This window comes from Nyctereutes procyonoides, unplaced genomic scaffold (assembly GCF_905146905.1).
Source record: "Nyctereutes procyonoides isolate TBG_1078 unplaced genomic scaffold, NYPRO_anot_genome, whole genome shotgun sequence".
Lineage (NCBI taxonomy): Eukaryota > Metazoa > Chordata > Mammalia > Carnivora > Canidae > Nyctereutes > Nyctereutes procyonoides.
In genome coordinates, this window is record NW_026575024.1 from 11642776 (window position 1) to 11664204 (window position 21429).

At 41.6% G+C, this 21429-nt stretch overlaps 1 protein-coding gene across 2 annotated transcripts in view; it reads left to right on the forward strand.

Moving 5' to 3' along the window:
- The window catches only part of B4GALT5 (beta-1,4-galactosyltransferase 5), a 74811-nt gene that overhangs the window by 38039 nt on the left and 15343 nt on the right, over nt 1-21429 (forward strand). For both annotated transcript variants that reach the window (XM_055305515.1, XM_055305524.1), the window contains exon 2: nt 16226-16360. In XM_055305515.1, the coding sequence (XP_055161490.1) occupies nt 16226-16360 (135 nt within the window). The remainder of the gene's footprint in view (nt 1-16225; nt 16361-21429) is intronic.

Consider the following 21429-nt stretch of genomic DNA (forward strand, 5'->3'; position numbering starts at 1 on the left):
AAAAGAATAATACAGTGTACACATTACCCTTCATCCAGGGTCAACAATTATTACCATTTTTCTTTATTTTAACTCTAGCTTTTTTCTTTTTTTTTCCCCCTGGGCCATGTGAAATTAAACTTTAGATACTCCAAGATACCTCTGAATGCATCTCTTAAAAATGACAAGGATAGGGGTGCCTGGCCCGCTCAGTCAGTGGAACATGCAGCTCTTTATCTCGAGGTTGTAAGTTCAAGCCCCACTTTGGTCTCAGTCTGGCCGCCTTCCCTCCCCTGCCCCTACTGCTCATTATAGCAACTTTTCAAAGAGTCCAGGCCAGTTGTTTGTAGAACGTTCTACATTCTGGAATTGCTTGGTGTTCAATTTGATGTGTTTTTTTCATCCTCTGAATTTTTATAAACAGTTCTGGAATACAATTGTGAAAGCTTGATTAGATTTAGGTTACAAGGGCAGCCTGGGTGGCTCAGCGGTTTAAGCGCCTGCCTTCGGTTTAAGCGCCTGCCTTCGGCTCAGGGTGTGATCCTGGAGACCCAGGATCGAGTCCCATGTCAGGCTCCCTGCATGGAACCTGCTTCTCCCTCTGCCTGTGCCTCTGCTTCTCTCTCTCTCTCTCTATCATGAATAAATAAATAAAAATCTTTAAAAAAAAAGATTTAGGTTACAAGTTTCTGGCAAGAATATTCTGAAGGTAATGAATGTTAGCTTGTTCCATTGTTAGGGATGCCCAGCCTGATCCCTTGGTCAAGAGGTGCCTGTCTGAACTCTCCATTGTAAATGTACATTTTCCCCTTTGCAATCAAATAATCTGTGGGAAGGATTTTTTTTTTTTTTAATGTTCCAGAGTAGTCTTACAAGTTTGTTTTTTTTTTTTTTAGATTTTATGTATTTATGCATGAGAGACACAAACACACACACAGAGAGAGAAAGAGAGAGAGAGAGAGAGAGAGGCAGAGACACAGGCAGAGGGAGAAGCAGGCTCCATGCAGGGAGCCTGACGTGGGACCCGATCCCCGGTCTCCAGGATCACGCCCTGAGCTGAAGGCGGCGCTAAACCGCTGAGCCACCCCGGCTGCCCTAGTCTTACAAGTTTTGAGCACACATTACACTTTCCAGCATTCTCTTGGTTGGCCCTTCTGTTTCGGTGGACTTGATGGGTCTTGCAGTGCTAAACCATGTGAATGTCACTTAGCTAAAAAAAAAAAAAAAAGCAATGCTAATGTCTGATCATTGTGGATCAAGTGAAAGACAAAGCAATACAACAGATGAGAGAAAATGAGTCCAGTGTTTTGCATGGCTCATAGGATCCCTTTCTAGGACTATAGTTTCAAGTCTGCTCAAGACAAACCATCTGGTCTGGACAAACAATCTGATCTGGACAAAGGGTTCATACCTATAGGGTGTCAAGGGAAGATCTTTCTTTGCTGTTTATGCCTGGAGTCAAGACATTTTCAAGTTCTTTCTCTGATAGTTTTTGCTTTTCTCTTTTTAAAAAATTTTATTTATTTATTTGAGAGAGAGACAGAGAGGCAGACACACAGGCTTATGCAGGGAGCCTGACGTGGGACTCATCCCGGGTCTCCAGGATCAGGCCCTGGGCTGAAGGCTGTGCTAAACCAGGGAGCCACCTGGGCTGCCCAGTTTTTGCCTTTCTATAGAAATGGAAATGATGGCTCTGGTTTCATGTGTCTGACAGTGTGAGTGTTAATGTCAGCTAGAATGATGCCTTTTGGAAACACTTAAATTCCTAAAGAGTAGATAACCCTATTAGTCTGTTACAGTCTTCCAGGCTAACAGTAATATGATTACAATATATTATCCCCATAGGACATGGAGAATAATCTCCTTTCCAAAAGAGGATCAGGAGGGAGGCCAAAAGAACGGTCTGTGGAAGAATACTTTGGATTGATTGTAGGCTGGGTAGAGGAAGCTTGCTTGATGAAGTTATAACTAGAAGGATCAGAAGTTTTAGGATAATTACAAATCATTTGGGTATATGTGAAGTTGGGATAATGGTTTAGTATTTTTTTTATTTTTTTTTAATTTTTATTTATTTATGATAGTCACAGAGAGAGAAAGAGAGAGGCAGAGACACAGGCAGAGGGAGAAGCAGGCTCCACGCACCGGGAGCCCGATGTGGGATTCGATCCCGGGTCTCCAGGATTGCGCCCTGGGCCAAAGGCAGGCGCCAAACCGCTGCGCTACCCAGGGATCCCATAATGGTTTAGTATTGGGGAAATTCTTGGGTCAGGAGCAATGAAGAGTGGGGAGCTAATAAGGCAGAAGCTAACAAGGCAAAGGCTTGGCTGTGTTTTTGTACCCTTGGACACCCCCCACCACCCATTAAAATGTATGATTTTTTTTTTTTTTAATGTAAAGAAAGGGGCACCTGGATGGTTCAGTCGGTTAAGCATCCGACTCTTTGGGTTCAGGTTATGATCTGAGTCATGAGATCGAGCCCTGCACTGGGGTCTGCACTGGGTATGGAGCCTGCTTAAGATTCTCTCCCCTCTACCCCTTATCCATCGTGCACATGCACGTGTGCTCTCTCAAATAACTAAATCTTTTTAAAAAAATGAAAAGAAAGAAAAAGACCACGTTCGTAGATATTCAGTGGGTGCTAATGTGCAAAAGGCACTCTCAGTAATTCTGGAAACTTTGAAATTTGGGGTCAATTCAAACAGATTTGGTTACTATAAGAACTTTCACTGTTGGAACAGAGAACTTCCTTATATAAGGATTTTTCTGATGGCCATGGAAATGCTGCATTGTAACATAGAAAAGAAAGTGCAGATGACCCCACAATCCTAAGCAGAGATGGCACTGAATATTTGATGTACAAATTTTAAAAATCGTTTTATGCATATATTTTCCTTTTTCTTTATTTTATTTTTTTTAAAGATTATTTATTTATTTATTCATGAGAGAAACAGAGAGAGAGGCAGAGACATAGGCAGAGGGAGAAGCAGGCTCCCTGTGGGGGAGCCGAGTGCTGGACTCAATCCCAGGATCCCAGGATCACGACCTGAGCCAAAGGCAAATGCTCAACCACTGAGCTACCCAGGTGCCCCCTGTCTTTTTCCTTTAATACGAATGTGGTATACTATATGCATTGTTCTAAGTATGATTTTGTTTTTATTTTTTTTATTTTTATTTTTTTTAATTTTGTTTTTAGATGAAATAATGATTGCTTAGTTTTCCATGGTATGACTTTGCCATAATTTTTTGTCCCTGGTCTTTTTTGTTGCACATTTAGGTAGGTTTTGGTTTTGGTTTTATTAATAGCACCGAGATAAACATCCTTTTTTTTTTTTTTTTTAATTTTTTTTTAATTTTTATTTATTTATGATAGTCACAGAGAGAGAAAGAGAGAGAGGCAGAGACATAGGCAGAGGGAGAAGCAGGCTCCATGCACCAGGAGCCCGATGTGGGATTCGATCCCGGGTCTCCAGGATCGCGCCCTGGGCCAAAGGCAGGCGCCAAACCGCTGCGCCACCCAGGGATCCCGAGATAAACATCCTTGAACACACTTACTTATCCAATTATTTCTTTATGACGAATACCTGGAAGTGGTAACTATTGGGTTGGAGTGTGAACATTTCATTTAAATATATATAGATTTAGAGGTTGCCCTCTAAGGGTTATCCCAGTTTATGTTCCTTTCAACAGGCCTAAGATACCTATTTCCCTGCATCCTCACCAACATTCATTATTATCAGTTCATTTTTATTTTTTATTAAGTAGGCTCCATGCCCAGTGTGGAGCCCAGCTCAGGGCTTGAACTCAATGACCCTGAGATCAAGACCTGAGCTAAGATGAAGAGTCAGAAGCCTAACTGACTGAACCACCCAGATGCTCCCATTATTATCAGTCTTGAAAATGCAAGCAACTTCTAGCTTCATCCTAAAATCTTATGTTTCATATTTGCAAAAAGATAGGAGAAACTTAGTTGTAGGCAGATAGTATTTCAGAGGTAAAGAGATTCAACTCCTTGTTATAGAATTGCATTCTTTTAAATCATCACTAAAATGTAATTTTTCAGCAGGATGAGAGAGGAAATCAGAAAATCAGGAGCCCTTTTATGACCCTTGTTCGTTGTAAGGAACTCCAGTATTATGTCCTGACTGGCATGTATGGAGAAGGAAGTGGCTCTGGGAATGTGCTTTCCCATCCATTTAGGGGCCCTCCAGCTTTATCATGAAGGGAGCTGAAGCACCATTGTTCTAGAAATGAAGGCCAACAGTGTAAGGCAGTCAAACCCTAACCAGCTATAGACAGGGAGAGGAAGGAAGGCAAACAAATGGAAATCTGTCCATTTGTGAAAAAAGGAGAAAACACTTAAAATTGTGAGATTTTGAATGTGAGGAGGCTTTGCAGTTCAGTGACCCTCAAGGTCCAAAGGGAAGTGAGAAGAATCAGAAGTTTTCAATATGATATCACCTTATATTTTGAATGCTTGTGATATATTTTTATCTATGGACCTCCTATGTATCCATGATGGGGTCAAGGCTTGCTTGGACAGATTGAGAAAAGCAACCACAGAGCCAACCAGGGACAGGACTCAAACCAGTGTTGCTGGCCTCTCCAGTCGAGTTTCCCCTCTACCTTCTTCCTTAGAAGGAAGATTTTCACGAGGGCTTTTCTTTTCCAGTCATATCTGTCATGTGTGCAGTAGATGTATGCTTCACTCCCAAAGACCGAAAACTAGAACCCCTTGTCAATATGTAGATTCTTGGTTTCTGTAGACATTTCTGATCTTGAGAAGCTCTTCTGGGCTTCAAGGTAGGGAGGACTTGACAAGTGGCATTTTTTTTTTTAAGATTTTATTTATTTATTCATGAGAGACACACACAGAGAGGTAGAGACACAGGCAGAGGGAGAAACAGGCTCCCCACAGAGAGCCCGATGAAGGACTCGATCCCGGATCCCAGGATCATGACCTGAGCCGAAGGCAGGAGCCCAACCACTGAGCCACCCAGGTGTCCTGACAAGTGCCCATTATTGACAACCTTTCTAGAATAGAATGTTGATGTGGAGAGAATCCAAGTATGACAGCTGCATACTTTATGAACCTGCTCCCCTGCCCCCCCACCCAGCCTGACAGTTAAAGAATGAAATTGTGAATGTTTTGTTTATTAATGTCTATTGTCAGATAAATTATCCAATCCTGCTAGAGGAGTCTTTTTTTGTATAATTAAATCTATATAGATATAGATATCTATATCTGTATATATATATATAGATATATATAGAACTGTTGTAGAGAAAAGGTGTGGAAACAGAAGAAAGTAAAAGTCAATTCACATACTACTAACACCTAAGCACATGAGTAACCTTGCTTCCAGCCTCATGCATATGCTTATTATTTAGCACTAATTACCATAATGTAACAATTCTTTTCATGTTAAGTGTGGTAGTCTGTGCTAGGTGTTGTACATTTGTTGTGTTTATAAAGTTTCATAGCTTTTTAAAGCTGTATAAGATCCTGTCAAGTGTATGAATCACAGTTAAATTCTCCATTATTTTACTGTTGCTTTTGAGTTGTTTTCCAAAGTTTTGCCTTTAGAAATAATTTAATAAGACTTTGTGCAAAGAATGTCCTCATATTTGGAATAGTTTCCTGAAATTGTGAGATCAGAAGATATGAGCATTTTTATGGCTCTTTGTTGAACTTGCAAATAGTTTTTCCGAAAGGTTATACCAATTTGCACTTACACCAGCGAAGTTAGTTAAGTGTAGTAAGTTTCACTCTGCCCTTTTCTGGCTGAATCTTTGTGGTGTGGTTGCAGAAAAGCCAGTATATATCTGGCTTTAGAAAACAGGTCACCTCCACCAAATGGCCATAACAGCGTGCTGTGTGCTGGGCTGTAATTCATTAATTTAATAGCCAAGTGTCTATTTATCAGACATTATAGATTGAAAAAAAAAATAAGACAGTCTGTACTCATAAGGTGCATTCAGCCTGCTGGAAGAGCCCTGCTCAGATGTATGGGGTCATGGATAAGAGTTTATGTATTAATTAGAAAAGAGCCAAGACCATTCTAATCCGGGGGTGGGTGGGTGGGTGGGATGATATCGGGAAAAGCTATGAAATGGGCCATGAAAGCTTTAGTATGAGCAAGTATCACCAGAGCACATTCAGACGGAAGAGTGGTCCTGCCTGGCCATGAGGTGAGGCCCGAGAGGTGGGCAGAACCTTTGCCTGGAGTAGCTGCCATGTTGCCCTATTGGTCCCTCTCTACAGCTTTACCCCCAGGGCAGGGCCAGGGTGGCTGCAGTGCCAGAAGGGTAATGTATGGTTTTCTCTGACCCAGGATTTCATGCAGGTTACACAGTGCAGGACTGGGGCCTCTGTGTTGGCTGAGCCCCTCCTGTGGGTATGTACTTGCAGAGGTTGGTAATCATGCTGTTAAGAATCTGGGGGAAGGCAGCCCGGGTGGCTCAGCAGTTTAGCGCTGCCTTCAGCCCAGGGCATGATCCTGGAGACCCAGGATCGAGTCCCATGTTGGGCTCCCTGCATGGAGCCCGCTTCTCCCTCTGCCTGTCTCTGCCTCTCTCTCTCTGTCTCTCTCATGAATAAATAAATAAAATCTTAAAAAAAAAAAAGAATCTGGGGGAAGAAGACAAAGCTGAAGCTGAAGTGATTGCCTTAGGCTACTCGGCTAGTTAATATCTGTTTAGGCAGAATTTTCATTTCTAATCTCATGTACAGTTTAATAATTTAACAGACAATAGACTAACAGGTCAGTGGAAATGTTTACAGAGTATTTCATAGTTGTTAATTTTTACCACTTGGGTTTTTTTTTTTTTCAATAGCTGGGAATAATAACTAGGGAGGGTGGAAAACAGAACTCTCTGAGATTCACTTGGTGGTTTTTCTGCCTCAGATGGGAAGAACTAGGAAAGCAAAAAACTTGTTGAGTGAAATTTTCCCCCAAATGATTTTGGGGGTTCTTCACTCTCTTAATGTCTTCCCCCAAAACACAGTTTTCTTTAAATACTTTTCTGTTTGAAAATTGCCACACAGTTGCTCCTGAACATTAATATAGATGTGCCAAAGGCTGTAATTTTTTTGTCAAAAAAATTCCTTGATTTCTTTTTTCTTTTTTTTTTTTTTTTTAATATTTATTTATTCATTCATGAGAGACACAGAGAGAAGGAGAGGCAGAGACACAGGCAGAGGGAGAAGCAGGCCCCATGCAGGGAGCCCGATGGGGGGACTTCCCATCCCAGGACTCCATCCCAGGACTCCAGGATTATACCCTGAGCCGAAGTCAGGCGATAAACCGCTGAGCCACCCAGGGATCTCTTAATTAAGCAGGCTCCACGCTCAGTGTGGAGGCCCACGCCAGGCTCTCTCTCACAACCCCAAGATTACGACCTGAGCTGAAATCAAGAGTTGGAGGCTTAACCATTGGAGTCACCCAGGTGCCCTGAAAAAAATACCTTGCATCTTAAAAAAAAAGACAAAGCAGGTTTGTTTTCTTTCTTAAATATGTATCACTGTGCACTTGCAAACATGGATCTTAATATCTCTCAGTGTAGAGTATAAGCCGCCAACATTTTAAGTAGATCTGAAATGCAAAAAATTCAGGATTCATAGTATAGCCTCAGACTTACTACATTTTTATAAAACTTAATAAAATGTTAGGGGTGCACCATACCATATATGATAAGCATTGACACCCACTATGGAAGTGTGATATTGGGAGCCAGTCAAGTATATTGACACTGAGGATCCAAATAAAAGGAATCAGTAAGCAAAGTATGGGAACAATAGCTGTGCAGTCAAGGGACTTCTAGACATTTGAGAATCTGAGAAGTTGATAGAACATAGTATTTTTTAAAAAAAACTTGGACTCTGGAGACAGATCTTGGCTATACACAGGTTCCTTTTCCAGGCCTGAGTCCCCCCATCTATAAAATGAGGGTGTGAAAAAAAATTAAAATAAATAAATAAATAATTTAAAAATGAGGGTGTGGTTACCTACCTGGATTTAGTGTGAGGAGGAAATGAAGTGACACAGGTATTTGAGAAAGTGCTGACACACAGTTGCTCGGTAAGTGTATTACTTCTCCCAGGGAGCCAGCTCTTTATAAGCAGAATAAGTGACTGCATTTTTTACAGAGCACCTCTGTGCAGAGCAGTGAAGACTGTTAATCTCTGTTTTTGCTCGTAGAAATGAGTCGTTTTTCAGGCTCTGGTTTTTCTCGGAAAATATTGGTCAAAAATGGTAGTGCAGGTTTTGCAGATACTCTGGCATGGCAAAACTCAAGTCCAAGACTCCTATGATGCATGTCTGATCTTTGTTTCTTTCCCCTTAATTTGTATCCTTTCTTGTCTGTGGAGGAAGGGAGAGGAAGTGAGCAGCCTTCCTGTTCTCTAGTTATTCCTTTTCTGCTTCTATTCTCTTTACATTCTCTCTCTCTCCCCATCCTTTATTTTATTTTGAGAGCGTGGACATGGCATACAACCCTAGCTCATGGATTTGTTGCAGTGTTTTCCTGGAATGTACTTGACAACTGTTATAGATCACACCTTGCGTGGTCTGTAGGGGTGGGCAGAACAGAGAAGCCTGGTGTGAGCTCATCCAGGGGAAGGACAGGGCGCTTGGCAGCCCACTCAAATGTGAAGCAGCACCTTTGCTGCCTGTCAAAAGCCCTCTCTCCACCCCAGCTCTCCCACTGTGGTTGGTATGAATGGTCCCTGGCTTTCAATCTTGACATCTTTACTCCATCTGCTGGCTCTAAATTTGGCAGACAGGATATTCCTCCTGCTGCTTCATGTAGATCGAAAATAGGGCTTTTGTAAAATTCGGACACGCAACTTTTAGTAACCAAGTGGGATTCTACACACACACACACACACACACACACGCACACACACCCTCAGTTCATCCAAAGAACTTCCTTCCTTTGCTTAAGGAACTTAGGTCTAGATACTAAAAATATCAGCTCTTTATCTGAAGCCATGAAAGTGAGTAGGGGTGAATTTGCTTGTTTTGATTGATACCTACTAGTTGGCCCACCTGAAATCTGATCCTAGACTATTTCTTCAATGTCAAGCCCCTAAATATAGCACACAAAGCCCTTTGTAATCTTGGCACCCTTTGTTTTTCTAGCCTCATCTCACATTTTCGCTATACATATCCTCAGTCCAGCGTACTGAACTGCTTTTCAGTCCTCAGGTGCACTTTCTCCCTTGATGCCCGTTCATCCTCATGGGTGCTGTTCCCCAGCCTGTTCTGCACTCTTCTTTTATGACCTACCCTAGACTCTCCTTCTTCTTGAGAGTGTTTTTCCAACCTTGCCCTCACAGTATGATATAGTAGCTACTCTCCTGTCCCTTGGAAACATGACTAGTTGCTGGTTTCCTTGTCTGGGTCCTGCACTGCAGATAATCACAAGGACTGTATCTTATTTATAGTTAACTTTTTATCCACAGAGCAGAGGGCAGTTCTTGGCACATAACAGATGTATAATGAGTGTTTTACCTGGTTTGCCTTTTGTATGCTTCTTTTTATAAAAATGTGTGAGTGTATAAAATTTCACCTCGTTGCTGAAACAGCACACACATGTGTGCTTGCACACTATTAGCGCTCTTTGCTTTTTTTCATTTAAAAAGATAACCTTGGAATTTGGTTCACAGATTTTCTTCATTCTTTTTGGGTTTTTTTGGAGGGGGTAAATTTTATGGAAATATAACATACTTATTAAAATGTTCACAAATAAGTGAACAGCTTGATGAATTCTTATGAAATGAACACGCTTGTGTAACCAGTGCCCAGGTCAAGAAATAAAAAAAAAAAAAAATACCAAAGCCCTCTTTCTCCACTGCCCACTCCAGAGATACCTATTCTCCTGACTTTTCTTACACTGTAGACTAGTTGTTTAGACTTTATGTAAATGGAATAATACCATGTGTTTTTTGATGTCTTTGTTCTACAGGATGTATGAGAGATCAGTGTGGTTGCATACAGACTGTTCATTCTGGTCGCTATATAGTATTCCAAGATTCAGATAAGCTACACATTTTTAATTTGTTCTACTGTAGATGGACTTGTAGGTTCTTTCCAGTTTGGAGCTATTTTTAATGGTTCCTCACTCTTTATGGCCTCATAGTGCTTTATCATATGAATGTACAGTAATTTTTTCAACCAATCTTTTTTGGATGAACATTTAGGTTTTTCCCAGTGGTTTTTTTTATTATTATTATAAATAATGTTGTACAAGGTTTTGTTGTGGTTTTTTAAAGATTTATTTATTTATTTTTGAGAGAGAGTGTGTGTGCATGCAAGTGGGGAGAGGGGCAGGGGGAGAATCTTCAAGCAGACTCCCTGCTGAACAAGAAGCCCCATGGAGGGCTTGATCTCTACCAATGAGATCATAATCTGAGCTGAAACCAAGAGTCGGACGCTTAACTGACAGATGTCAGTTGTCCCTGTCGTATAAGGTTTCGAATAAACTTGTGCATTATATTAAGGAACATGAAAAAAAACTTTGTGAGGAGGGAGAGTACCAGAGAACACCTTTGGGGGGAAAATTAATCTATGTAGTGGCTATGCTGAATTAATAAAAAGGAATTGCTTAACTTTTCTTAGGAATAGGTTGGGGAACGACATTTTGGATTTCTCCCATAAAGGAGAAGGAGCTAATACAAGAGAAGGACTTGGAATCCCAAACCTATGTCTTCTTGGGCACAGCTTAGTTCAGAAGACTCAATTGTTTAGTGTCCTAACTCAATTATTCACATATTGGTTCTACATCTTCTATGTTCCAGACACACTGTTCTAGCCACCAGGGGCATAGCTCCTTGCACTCATGGAACTCACATTCTAGTGAGGAAATAACAGTAGAATGGCAAATAAGAAAATGTGTAGTATGTCAGGTGGGAAAATAAAGAAGGGACGTTAGATTGGGCTGTTGGTGTGTGTACATGCATGTGTGCATGTTGGGTGTTTGTGTATTTGAGGGTAAGACACAGATCTTTAAGAGTGGTCAGGAAAAGAATGACTTTCTTTTTCTGCTTTTAGCTTACCAAGCCAGATGTAACAAACATTAAGAATACACATTTTTAGGTTAAAAAATTATGAAATCTCTAAGTATAGAGAATCTTGTAATTTTGTCTTTTCCTCAAATTATTTTGCCCCTAATCTGGAATGTTAGGTCCCATTATCTTGTGAGGAATTTTATAAGTCAGAGTCATTTATTACTATGTGTGTTCAAGTGAAAATCATTTACCTGATTCATGTGGATATGGAGGCTGACCGGAATTCTAATGGAAAGTAGAGTATGTCTTCCGGTTAAGGAGACCCAGGGCTTTGCTCCCAGAAACGCTTCAGTTAATGCCATGGCCCAAGGCTGCTTACATTGGCACCTGGATGGAAATTTCCAATTATGTAAACCTGAATGGAGCTTATTTTTCTCCACTGCATTATGGTCATGAGAGGTCCCTCAACCTAGATACTGGGGCTGGATAGTAATTACGGTTTCTTGTGGAAGTGTAAGAAAGTAATTGGTAAGCCTGAATTTGTAGTAAATGTTATTTTAGCATTTATCACCCTGCTTTATAATTTCATATTTGTGTCTGTACCTTATTCTGTGTTGTCTTACTTTTCCTTGGCCCCCTGTGGCCAGTACTGCCTGTAAAAAGTACCCAGGAAAGCAGGTGCTCGGTAGATACTTGTTGACACAATGAAGGACTTAACAAGTGTGTGCCAATTTAAATTAGGGTGGTTTTTTTTTTCAGCTGTGATTCAGCAACCAATGATAGAGACCATATTATTGGAAAGTACTGTTTTCCCAAAAACTTCAAAATGATGTCACTTGTCTCTGTTTTTTTTACTTCACTGACCATGTGACCTTGGGTAAATGACTTATGGAGGACTTGGCTTCCTTATCTAAAATAAAAAATCAAGATGATATCTACCTTACAAAGATGTGAATTTTAAATGAGATAATTTAGATCAAAAGCAATGTGTGTGCATATGAACTTCCTAGCTTAGGCCGGATCCACATGCCAATTTAGTAACAGGACTTTTAATGGGGATATTTGTAAGGTTCTGCGGTTTGATCCTTATAACCAAATGCCTGAGCACAAAAGACGAAAGAGGCAGCTTTAGCAGCCCATATTTAGAAAGAATGGAGGATTTTTGCCTCCAGCAAGCTTAATATGATTCGGTGTGACTGCTGTTTATCCAGGACATTCAGCAATTATCAGTTGATTACCCACAAATAATGGCAACTTCTAAATTCTGTTAATAGAAATGTCTAAAACAGAATTTCCCAAAATTCTGCATGGAATCACTTGATGTTGCTTAATCATCTGGAGGAAGTAGGGCTGGTTTGGGACGTGACTGGTTTTAGATAGTTGAACATCTCTGGTGTAGAATTTCTTAAGCCTTGTATTATCCTGCATTGTGAATCACCAAAAGGGGGTCTAGTGGACCACTCTGTAACAAATGGAAGAGGGTTGCTGGTGGTCCTGCTTGTTTCTGGGCGCATCAGCCTGCACCTGGACTGCTCTGTGAGCATGGCACCACTTCTTGTCAAGTGAAGACTGCCGGGCCAGTATCCCCAGGCCAGCAGCCAGGATGTGGAGGAGGGGCACACCAAGGACGAGGGGCTGCCTAGCCTTGGGAGGCGGGGCCGGGTTAGGTGGGTGGAGGGAAATTGAAAATGCTGTCTTGGGCTATCCCAGGCGGGAGAAAGGGATTTGACTGTTCTGTCAAGAGGTGGAATGAGAACCAGTGGGTAAAAGTGATTGGGAAACATTTTGGAACCAACCCAAAGTAGGATTTTCTTCGAAGACGGCTGTATTTTACATACTGACTCAGTCTTCTTGGAAGGCATGGTTGTGGGGTTGGTGTGGAAGCATTAAAGGTGTTGAAAAGTATTCTTCACAATCCCGTCCAATCCTGAGGCTATGAATTTGTGTTTATTTTCTTCCTCACCCTTTTATTTTTTTCAGCATTGTGCTAATTCCTGTAGATAATCAGAAAGAGCATAAATAGGTGGTTTATGTACATTTGTTAATTGAATGACAACCCTAACATGTGAGACAGCCAACTAAGACAAAATATAAACAAAAGGCACATTTTTTAATAATCTGTAACAGTACTGCAGAAATTTGAGGAGGACCGAAGATATATGTAAACTGGGGGTTGAAGAATTAATGAGATTTGCATGGCAGACAGGGGAGCGGAAGCCCCTGGATGGAAGGCTTTTGAGCAGGAGCAGCATGGATAAATCTGTAATTAAGAAAGATCCATCTGGCACCTTTGTGGAGGAGATAAAGACTGCCTTCTTAGCAATAATCGTGTAGACCATGTGGGTACCTGAAATCTTTGAGGGATGAGCGAGGTCTTAGAGCTTAGTCCTTTGAGCATAGATATACCTGGTGCAAGGTCCATTGCTCAGCTGACCTTGGTGAAGCTGCATGGAGAACCTGAGATCTAGAAATTGTAAATTGAATAGTATTACTGGCCTCTTAGAATAATTATGAGGATTAAATGAAATAAAGAATTACATAATTAAGGGCTCAATTTTACTCATTATTTATTATGTAGCTGAAGTTCTCTAGAGCCATCGTTCTGGAAATGTCCTCAGACCCTCCACATTGGTATCACTTATGAGCTTGATGCAAGTGCAAATTCATGGGCCCCACTTGGGATTCCAGAATAGAGGGAGGGAGCGCCTGGATGGCTCTTGGCCTCATCTCAGGTCATGATCTCGGGGGTCCTGGACTTGAGCCCTGTGTTTGTCTTCGTGCTCAGTGGGGAATCTGCTTTTCCCTCTCCTTCTGCCCCTCCCCCTGCTTGCTCGCTGGCTCTCTCAAATAAATGAATAAATCTTCAAAAAGTAGGGTAGGGGTGGAGAATTTAAAAGAGGAGCCAACAGCAGTGTCCTTTGCAGTGCAGAAGATAAAAGTATGAAGAAGACTGAACTTTAGAGGAAGGGAAGTGGTATATTTTTTGCAGTGCCCAGCTAACAGCCTTACATGAAATGTTTAATATTTGTTTCGGGGATCCCTGGGTGGTTCAGAGGTTTAGCACCTGCCTTTAGCCCAAGGTGTAATCCTGGAGACCCAGGATCGAGTCCCACATTGGGCTCCCTGCATGGAGATTGCTTCTCCCTCTGCCTGTGTCTCTGCCTCTCTCTCTCTCACGAATAAATAAATAAAATCTTTAATAAATAAATAAATATTTCCATATTCTTTTTTTTTAAAAGATTTTATTTATTTATTCGTGAGAGAGAGAGAGGCAGAGACACAGGCAGAGGGAGAAGCAGCCTCCATGCACGGAGCCCGAAACGGGACTCCATCCTGGGTCTCCAGGATCACGCCCTGGGCTGAAGGCAACGCTAAACCGCTGAGCCACTCGGGCTGCCCTTGTTTTCATATTCTTGAAGACAGCTAGTTTAGTATTATGTTGGGGATAGAAGGAAGATTTCAGGGCAGTTATATGTAATATGTATAATGTACTTACTTTGTAGCCCAAATGTTAAAAAAAAAAATTAGAAATTCGATACTGGATGGAGTTTATATCTTCTGTTTAGGGATATTTCTAGACTGTCTTACCCCTGTGACCAGGCACTGTGCTATCTGCTGTAGATAAAAACTGAGATGTGGCTCTTGCTTTTTACTGGCTTCACAGAATTTTTTTTTTAAGCATTTGGAGCTATCTTTTCCCATAACTTTCCTGGCCATAGAGAATAAATACTCTTATCTGATCTCTACTCTGCCCCTGCCAGAAATTGACCTATGGTTGTCTTCCAGTTGCTGCAAGGCCTACTTTGAAACTACCTTGGTTCTGAGAGCATTATGAACATTGACTTGTCTTTTATTATTTTATGGCTCAGGATATACCTTAGAGATCATTGCTATCCTTAGGTTTATGTCCCTGTTTAATGTGGGCAACCTGGGGTTTTCATGGAGCGTTTTGCCAGTTGGTCTGTCCCCATCCCCACCCCTGTCACCAGTACAAGCACCAAACACAGTAGCTTGAAATAAAGTAAATTGACATCTAGGGTTCATCCATTTAGTCATTATTTACTGCGCATTGTGTACAGGACACTGTGATAATACTGATGAAGTGGTGTCAATAAAATATGTCTTGTGGAAGAGCCAGGACAGCCTGAGGCCATGTGTATCAAGTCTGGCAGAGTGGCCCAGGTTGTTGGTAGCATATCTGCCTGAGGCCTGGTTGGAGGGCAGCCAACCGTCCAGATTATCTCCAGCGCACACCAGAGTTTGGATTTGTGAATATGCCACCCCTGTAAGACACGCCCCCTTTTTACAGTGGTGAAGAGAAAAGTGGGTAGATTAGAATGGCTGGGTAGGAAGCCGTCTTTTAAAACCTTACAGCTCCTTGAAAATGGGTGGCATGGTGTTTGAGATTGGAAGGGGGAATACAGGAACTCTACTGAGTCATCTTTTTGACTTCCTCATTTCACATCTCAGAGACACTTCAGAAAAACTCAAGTGGAGTTCCTTCCCTAGGGAGTTCCTTCCCTAGGGATGACAATGATTGGACTGTTAAGCTGAATAATCATGTGTTTAAGAATGAATTTTTTGTTCTGTTTTGCTTTTATTGAAGTATAGTTGACGTATTTGTCTCGGGTGTACAACGTAATAGTTCAGTATTTGTATATATTATAAAGGGAGTGTGTTTCAATTGACACTGGGACCAAACTGTCTGTTCTCTTCCCGTTGCTTTGGATTTTAGGGCCGAGACCAGATCTGGACCTAGATGTTTCTAGTAGGCAGAACGATCATTGCTTTCCTTTCTCTGAGGATAGCCAGTGAGCACTGGGGAAGTAAACTTAAAGTGAGATGAGATTGTTTTTAATACTTGTTTTAATCAATCCATAAAGGTTTTGTGATCACAGTGCTGGGATACAGACTGGATATTTGAAGACTTGGTGGAATATAGCTTTTTTAATTTATGGGTTTTGTTTGGATTTTCCTCCTAACACTGCCGAATACTGACAGAAATTTCCCTTAGTCCAACTGAGCTACCCAGGAAATGTTGTTATCCTGGAAACATAGAGCCCAGTATGAAAAATAGAGGTAAGGCATTTTGGGATTTTAGAACTGAAATAAGTTTTTTGTGTTTTTTTTTTTTAAAGAGAGAAACAAGGAAAGCCCAAACATGTTTGTTTTCTTGTTTTGTTTTAATGATTGCTTTTGAATTCACGTCTTTTTCCCCTTCCCTTCTGTCTTCTGCAGTGAACACCTACCTCTTCATGATGCAAGCTCAAGGCATTCTGATCCGGGACAACATGAGAACTATTGGCGCTCAGGTTTATGAGCAGGTGGTTCGCAGTGCTTATGCGAAGAGGAATAGCAGTGTGAATGACTCAGGTATATTGTTAGTAGAAAAGTGGTCTGATTAGAATGTCTCCTCCCCGGGCAGCCCGGGTGGCTCAGCGGTTTAGTACTACCTTTGGTCCAGGGCAGGATCCTGGAGACTGGGGATCGAGTCCCACGTCGGGCTCCCTGCATGGAGCCTGCTTCTCCCTCTGCCTGTGTCTCTGCCTCTCTCTCTCTCTGTATCTCTAATAAATAAAATCTAAAAAAAAAAAAAAACAAACAAAAAAAAAACTATTTAAAAAAAAAAAAGAATGTCTCCTCCCCACAAAGGTAAATTTGGCTCGAATAATTATTTTTGATGGGAAAAAGTGCATTATAAAAGAGAGAAGGTTTGGCCGGTCATATTACCTCGTTACTAAAAAAGAGACTTGCAAAATGAATCCTTGTTCATGTTGCTGACAACAACATTAAGGGTGGCTGGATAACTGCAGTTTCACTCCTAAGACTTTTCAGGGTAGAGGAGGTAAGGAGTATCTTTTAAGACCCCCCCCCTTTTTTTTTCAGTGGTCTAGCCTCCAAGAGAGTACCAAAATGAAGCGTATGTTTAGGACACCAGCAAAACAGGAGCAACCAAAAGCTGTTTCTGGAAAGAATTTGATTTCAAAAAATGTTCCCATACAACCAGACTTCCTTATACTTACTTATTTAACAGCTCAACATTGTGGGGTTGGTTTGTTTTGTTGCATATGGTGGTGTTAGTGGTGGTCCATTTTATTTTCTTTTTTATGGATTACTTGTTTATTTATTTGACAGAGCGAGACAGCAAGAACACAACTAGGGGGGAGGGGCAGAAGGAGAGGGAGAAGCAGGCTCTCCCCTGAGCAGGGAGCCCAACAATATGGACTTGACAATGTGGACTCAGATCCCAGGACTCTGGGATCATGACCTGAGCCAAAGGCAGATGTTTAACCGACCGAGCCACCCAGGCGCCTCTCCACGGTGTTTTCAAAGCAAATCTGGCTCTTCTTGCCACACTGTAAGAGCTGCTCCAACTCTTTTCTTCCTGTTGGACTGTGCTTGAGTTTGGTCAGCCCAGTAGGACTGTGTACCTTGTTTATGAATGCTTTGAGACTTTAACAACTTTCCATTTCCTAATAATCACATAATCTAGGACAGTCTCCACAAATTAAAAAAGCAATTTCTGGAAAAAGTTTCATTGTTCACCTGGTTTACCTTCCCTTGTCAGGTGTGGTTTTCATCCTGTGGTTTACTGCTTGCTACATGGCTGAGTTTGGTGGTTAGAATCATTCAGCTTTGCAGAAGGCTTTTCAGACTGTTAAGCTAAAGATAGCAATGACGGACACAAGAATGAACATTTCTGCCTTCTCGATCTTTGGAACTTTTACTTGTGGCTTTTATTATCTTATAAGCAGTAATTATAAAAAGAGGAAGAAAGAACACAGAGGTTAGATGGCTTGCCTAACATTATATTAAAAGAACTTGCTCCTGAATCATAGTTTTGACTCTTAACTATTTTTATAAACGCTAAACACAGCGAGTTCTTCACCTTTGAAAGCTGTCTTTTTTGTCTTTCTTTTTAACTCTTCCAAAAATTGAACATAGAAAGTATTTCCAGATGGTTAAATGGGACGATCGTGAGGCTTCTCCTATCTGGCCAGGGGCGATTTTTATTTAAAAAATAGATTCTGAGATTTTATTTTGCTAAGCATTTGTGATTTGCCTTTTATTTCTTTAACTGAGAACTAATGTGCTTTCCTCACTCCACTCAAGCCTAGTGCAGTATTCTGAGCATCGTTTAAGAAATATTCTTTTCTCCAAATTAGCCCTCTTTTCTTCTGTAGTGAGTCCTGTGATTGTCCAAAGCTCACTGTAGAATGTGAAGTTGCTTTGCAAACATTGCAAATGAGAATTCTGTGGTGCTTGGGATCTCAGGAGAAAGCATTGTCTCTCAGAGAGCAGTGAAATTCTTAAAAGAATTGACCACATCTTCGTTTATCTTCAGTCTGCCCTGCTGGCCACCTTAGCAACAAAGGAGTAGAGTTAGCAAACTGAAGCTTTAATACTTCCTTTTCGTGTTTGCAAAGAGCAAGTGATTGACTTTTCAGAGTTTTCAGCCAAATTGTGGTTTCAGGGGACAATTACCTGAGCTCTGAACCAGACCTGGAAGAGGAACCAGTAGAGTGCCTGAGGTCTTGGGAGAAGACTGAGCACACTTCTGTTTCCTAATTCATCGTGTGTGGCGTTAGACTTTGCAAATAATCCCCACACACTATGTCTCCCTTGACTCAAGCGTGGCCCTGTCCAGTAGGCAGGATTTTATGTGACTTCTACTTCTGTGTAATACAAATAACTTGGGGGTGTTGGAGTGATGGGTCATATGACTTTTCCTGAATCCCACCCCAAACCTGCTTCTCATCGTGTGATGAAACTAGGGAGTCCTTTGCTTCTCCAGAGCTCTTTCCCTGATGAATCAGTGAGGAAAAAGGAATATTTGTGCTGCCATGACATTTATCCAGTCCCAAGTGTTCATGCCTGGCCAATGTCAGATGATGCTAGGACTTCCATCTGGGCATTTGGCGAAGTAGTCTGTTTTATCTCCGAAGTTAGCAGGGCACAAGCAGGATTCCTGTCCCTTCACAAGCACAGGATCTCACTGACTCCCTCAGGACTTATTGTCCTTGAAAACCAGGTACTGAGTACTTGCACCCTTGGAAGGCATATCCTGGGACTCGTTCTTATTTAACTTTACGTGTGTTTATTTTCAAATTATAATACACCAAAATACTTCTTGCCAGCATCCCTCTGGTTGGAGTAATAATCCATTTTGTGTTCATGGTATCTATTTCCCTTATAAATTGGAAGTCTTTGCTATCAGGGGCTGTCTTACTATGTGCTAGACAGTTTACTTGCATTGCCTTGTGGACTTGTCATAGGAACTCAGTGTGGTAAATGCTGTGTTCCCACTTTAGAGATGAGAGGGCAGAAGCACCCAGGAGTTACAGGACTTGATGTGGCTGTGGGGTTGAGCTTGCTGACCTCTAGGAACCCACAGTGCCTTCATTGCCTCTCCAGTCTGTGTAGCCCCAGCACAATTATACTGCCTAGCAGATAGGCCCCTCAGGAAGTGGTTTTTGAGTGCACGAGTGAATAGATTTAACAAGAAAACATTTTATGTGTAACCTAATTCCGAGATTACCATCTTAATTGGCTTCTGTGTTGTTGGCACATCCTTGGGGAGTGGAAGTATTAAAAAGGAAGTAGTATTTCACTGGCAGTGAATCCAGTGAAAACCCACCATTTTTATTCATTTCAAAGTAGTTCTCTGTCACGGTCAGAGGGAAGACTCTGGGCCTGAAGCTGCTGAGATGGTTGGGTGACTGTCATTTCTGACCTGACCACTCCCTCCAGGAGCCATTGGGAGGCTTGACAAAGGTAGCAGGACTGTGGTGGTCACAGGACTGAGGTGGTTCTGTGAGCTCTGCTGCTGCATGCACCCTGGACACAGCAAGGGCATGCACCTACAATCTGCGGCCTTCATTAGGCCAAGTGTAGCTGAAAACCCTTGTGTGACGTTTAAGTAATGCTAGTTTTCTTTACCTTTGAAAGCTAAAATGGTGATTGTCTAATAAGAATGCACTTTAGGGAATGAGGACTGTAAGCCAGGAAATACACCTGATGTGATAACTTAGAGAAGCAGTTTCTTGTCACCGAAAGCCATGTGTGTGTGAGATTGGGAATCCTGCAGAGCTTCCTGTGAGTAGTGGCAGAGATGCTCAAAAGAACATTGGCATCAGAATAAAATTCTCTGGGTTCATCTTGTCCAGCCACTTAGGATTTTTTTTTTCTTTTTTAAAGTTATTTCTGTTCTGGGGTAATCTCTACTCCCACAGTGGAGCTCAAACCCACCACCTGAGATCAAGGGTCATACATCTATTGAGCCACCCGGCAGCCCCCTCCCCCCCACTTAGTCTTATGGATAAGGTGAGTGGTTGAGTAACCTGTCCTTTCTCATTCTTAAATATGAGTTTGGAGATTTCATTCTACCTGTAACTTTCACCCAGAGGGACATTTCTTACCTCTATATATACGTGCATACACACATACACACAAACCTTCTCACATCTCTGGCCCAGACCCTCTTATAGTCACGTACTCAGAAGAATGTTCTCTTGCCCACATCCTTGGAAACAGGTCTGTTGCCATAAGCAAATAACATGAATAAAGTCATTGCCGGGGTGTTTGGTAATATATTCAGTGAGCTAGATATTCTTCCCAGTTTTTAGATGCTCAGCCCATGAGCATTCCAATGTCTGCTCACTGAGCAGGTGCAGGGTCATCCTTAGGCATGCTAAGTTGTGAAAAATGCTAATTCTTTATATTGTACAGATATTCATTCTGATGACGTTTTTCTAGTATATATAAATTTCCACATTTTTCAAGCAGAGAGGCAAGTGTTCGGTCTTTTCTCAAATGGAAAGGGAAAGTGGTCGTTCTTCCTGGAATCTATTGGTCAGCATTTCCCAGTCCCTGCTCAACTGGGTTTGGTAAGATAAGGGAGAAGGCAGATTTTTGCCACCCCTATGTATTGGGGTAGCCATCAGCCCGAGTACACATGGAAAAACCCTTCCAAGGCGGGGCTTTAAAAAATATCAACGCATGTACCCCAAAGGTTCTTATTTAATTAATCTGGAAAATAGCCTGGGCATTATTAGGATTTTTTAAAGTCTCATAGATGATCTAATGTGCAGGCGTGGCTGCTGAACCACTGGTATAAAGCAAAGTTGAATAATCAGGCCATCTGAATTTGTAGGTAGGAAGGATATCTGTTTTTCCATTTTATAAATGTAGAAGCGGTGCCTTCTTTGCCCTTCCTACCTCCCATGCTGGGAGAACATGTCCTGATTTAAAATAGATTACACTTAAATTAAAAAATAAAGCCATGGCCATAGAAATTCATCAGGCTTGTTTTATCCTGCCAGCCCCTCCCTTGTTCGGGAGGGATGCTCTGTAGAAGAGTAAGAGGAAGAGGCGCCTGGCTGACTCAGCCAAGGGAGCTTGTGACTTGGCATCTCCGGGTTGTGAGCTCAAGCCCCTCACTG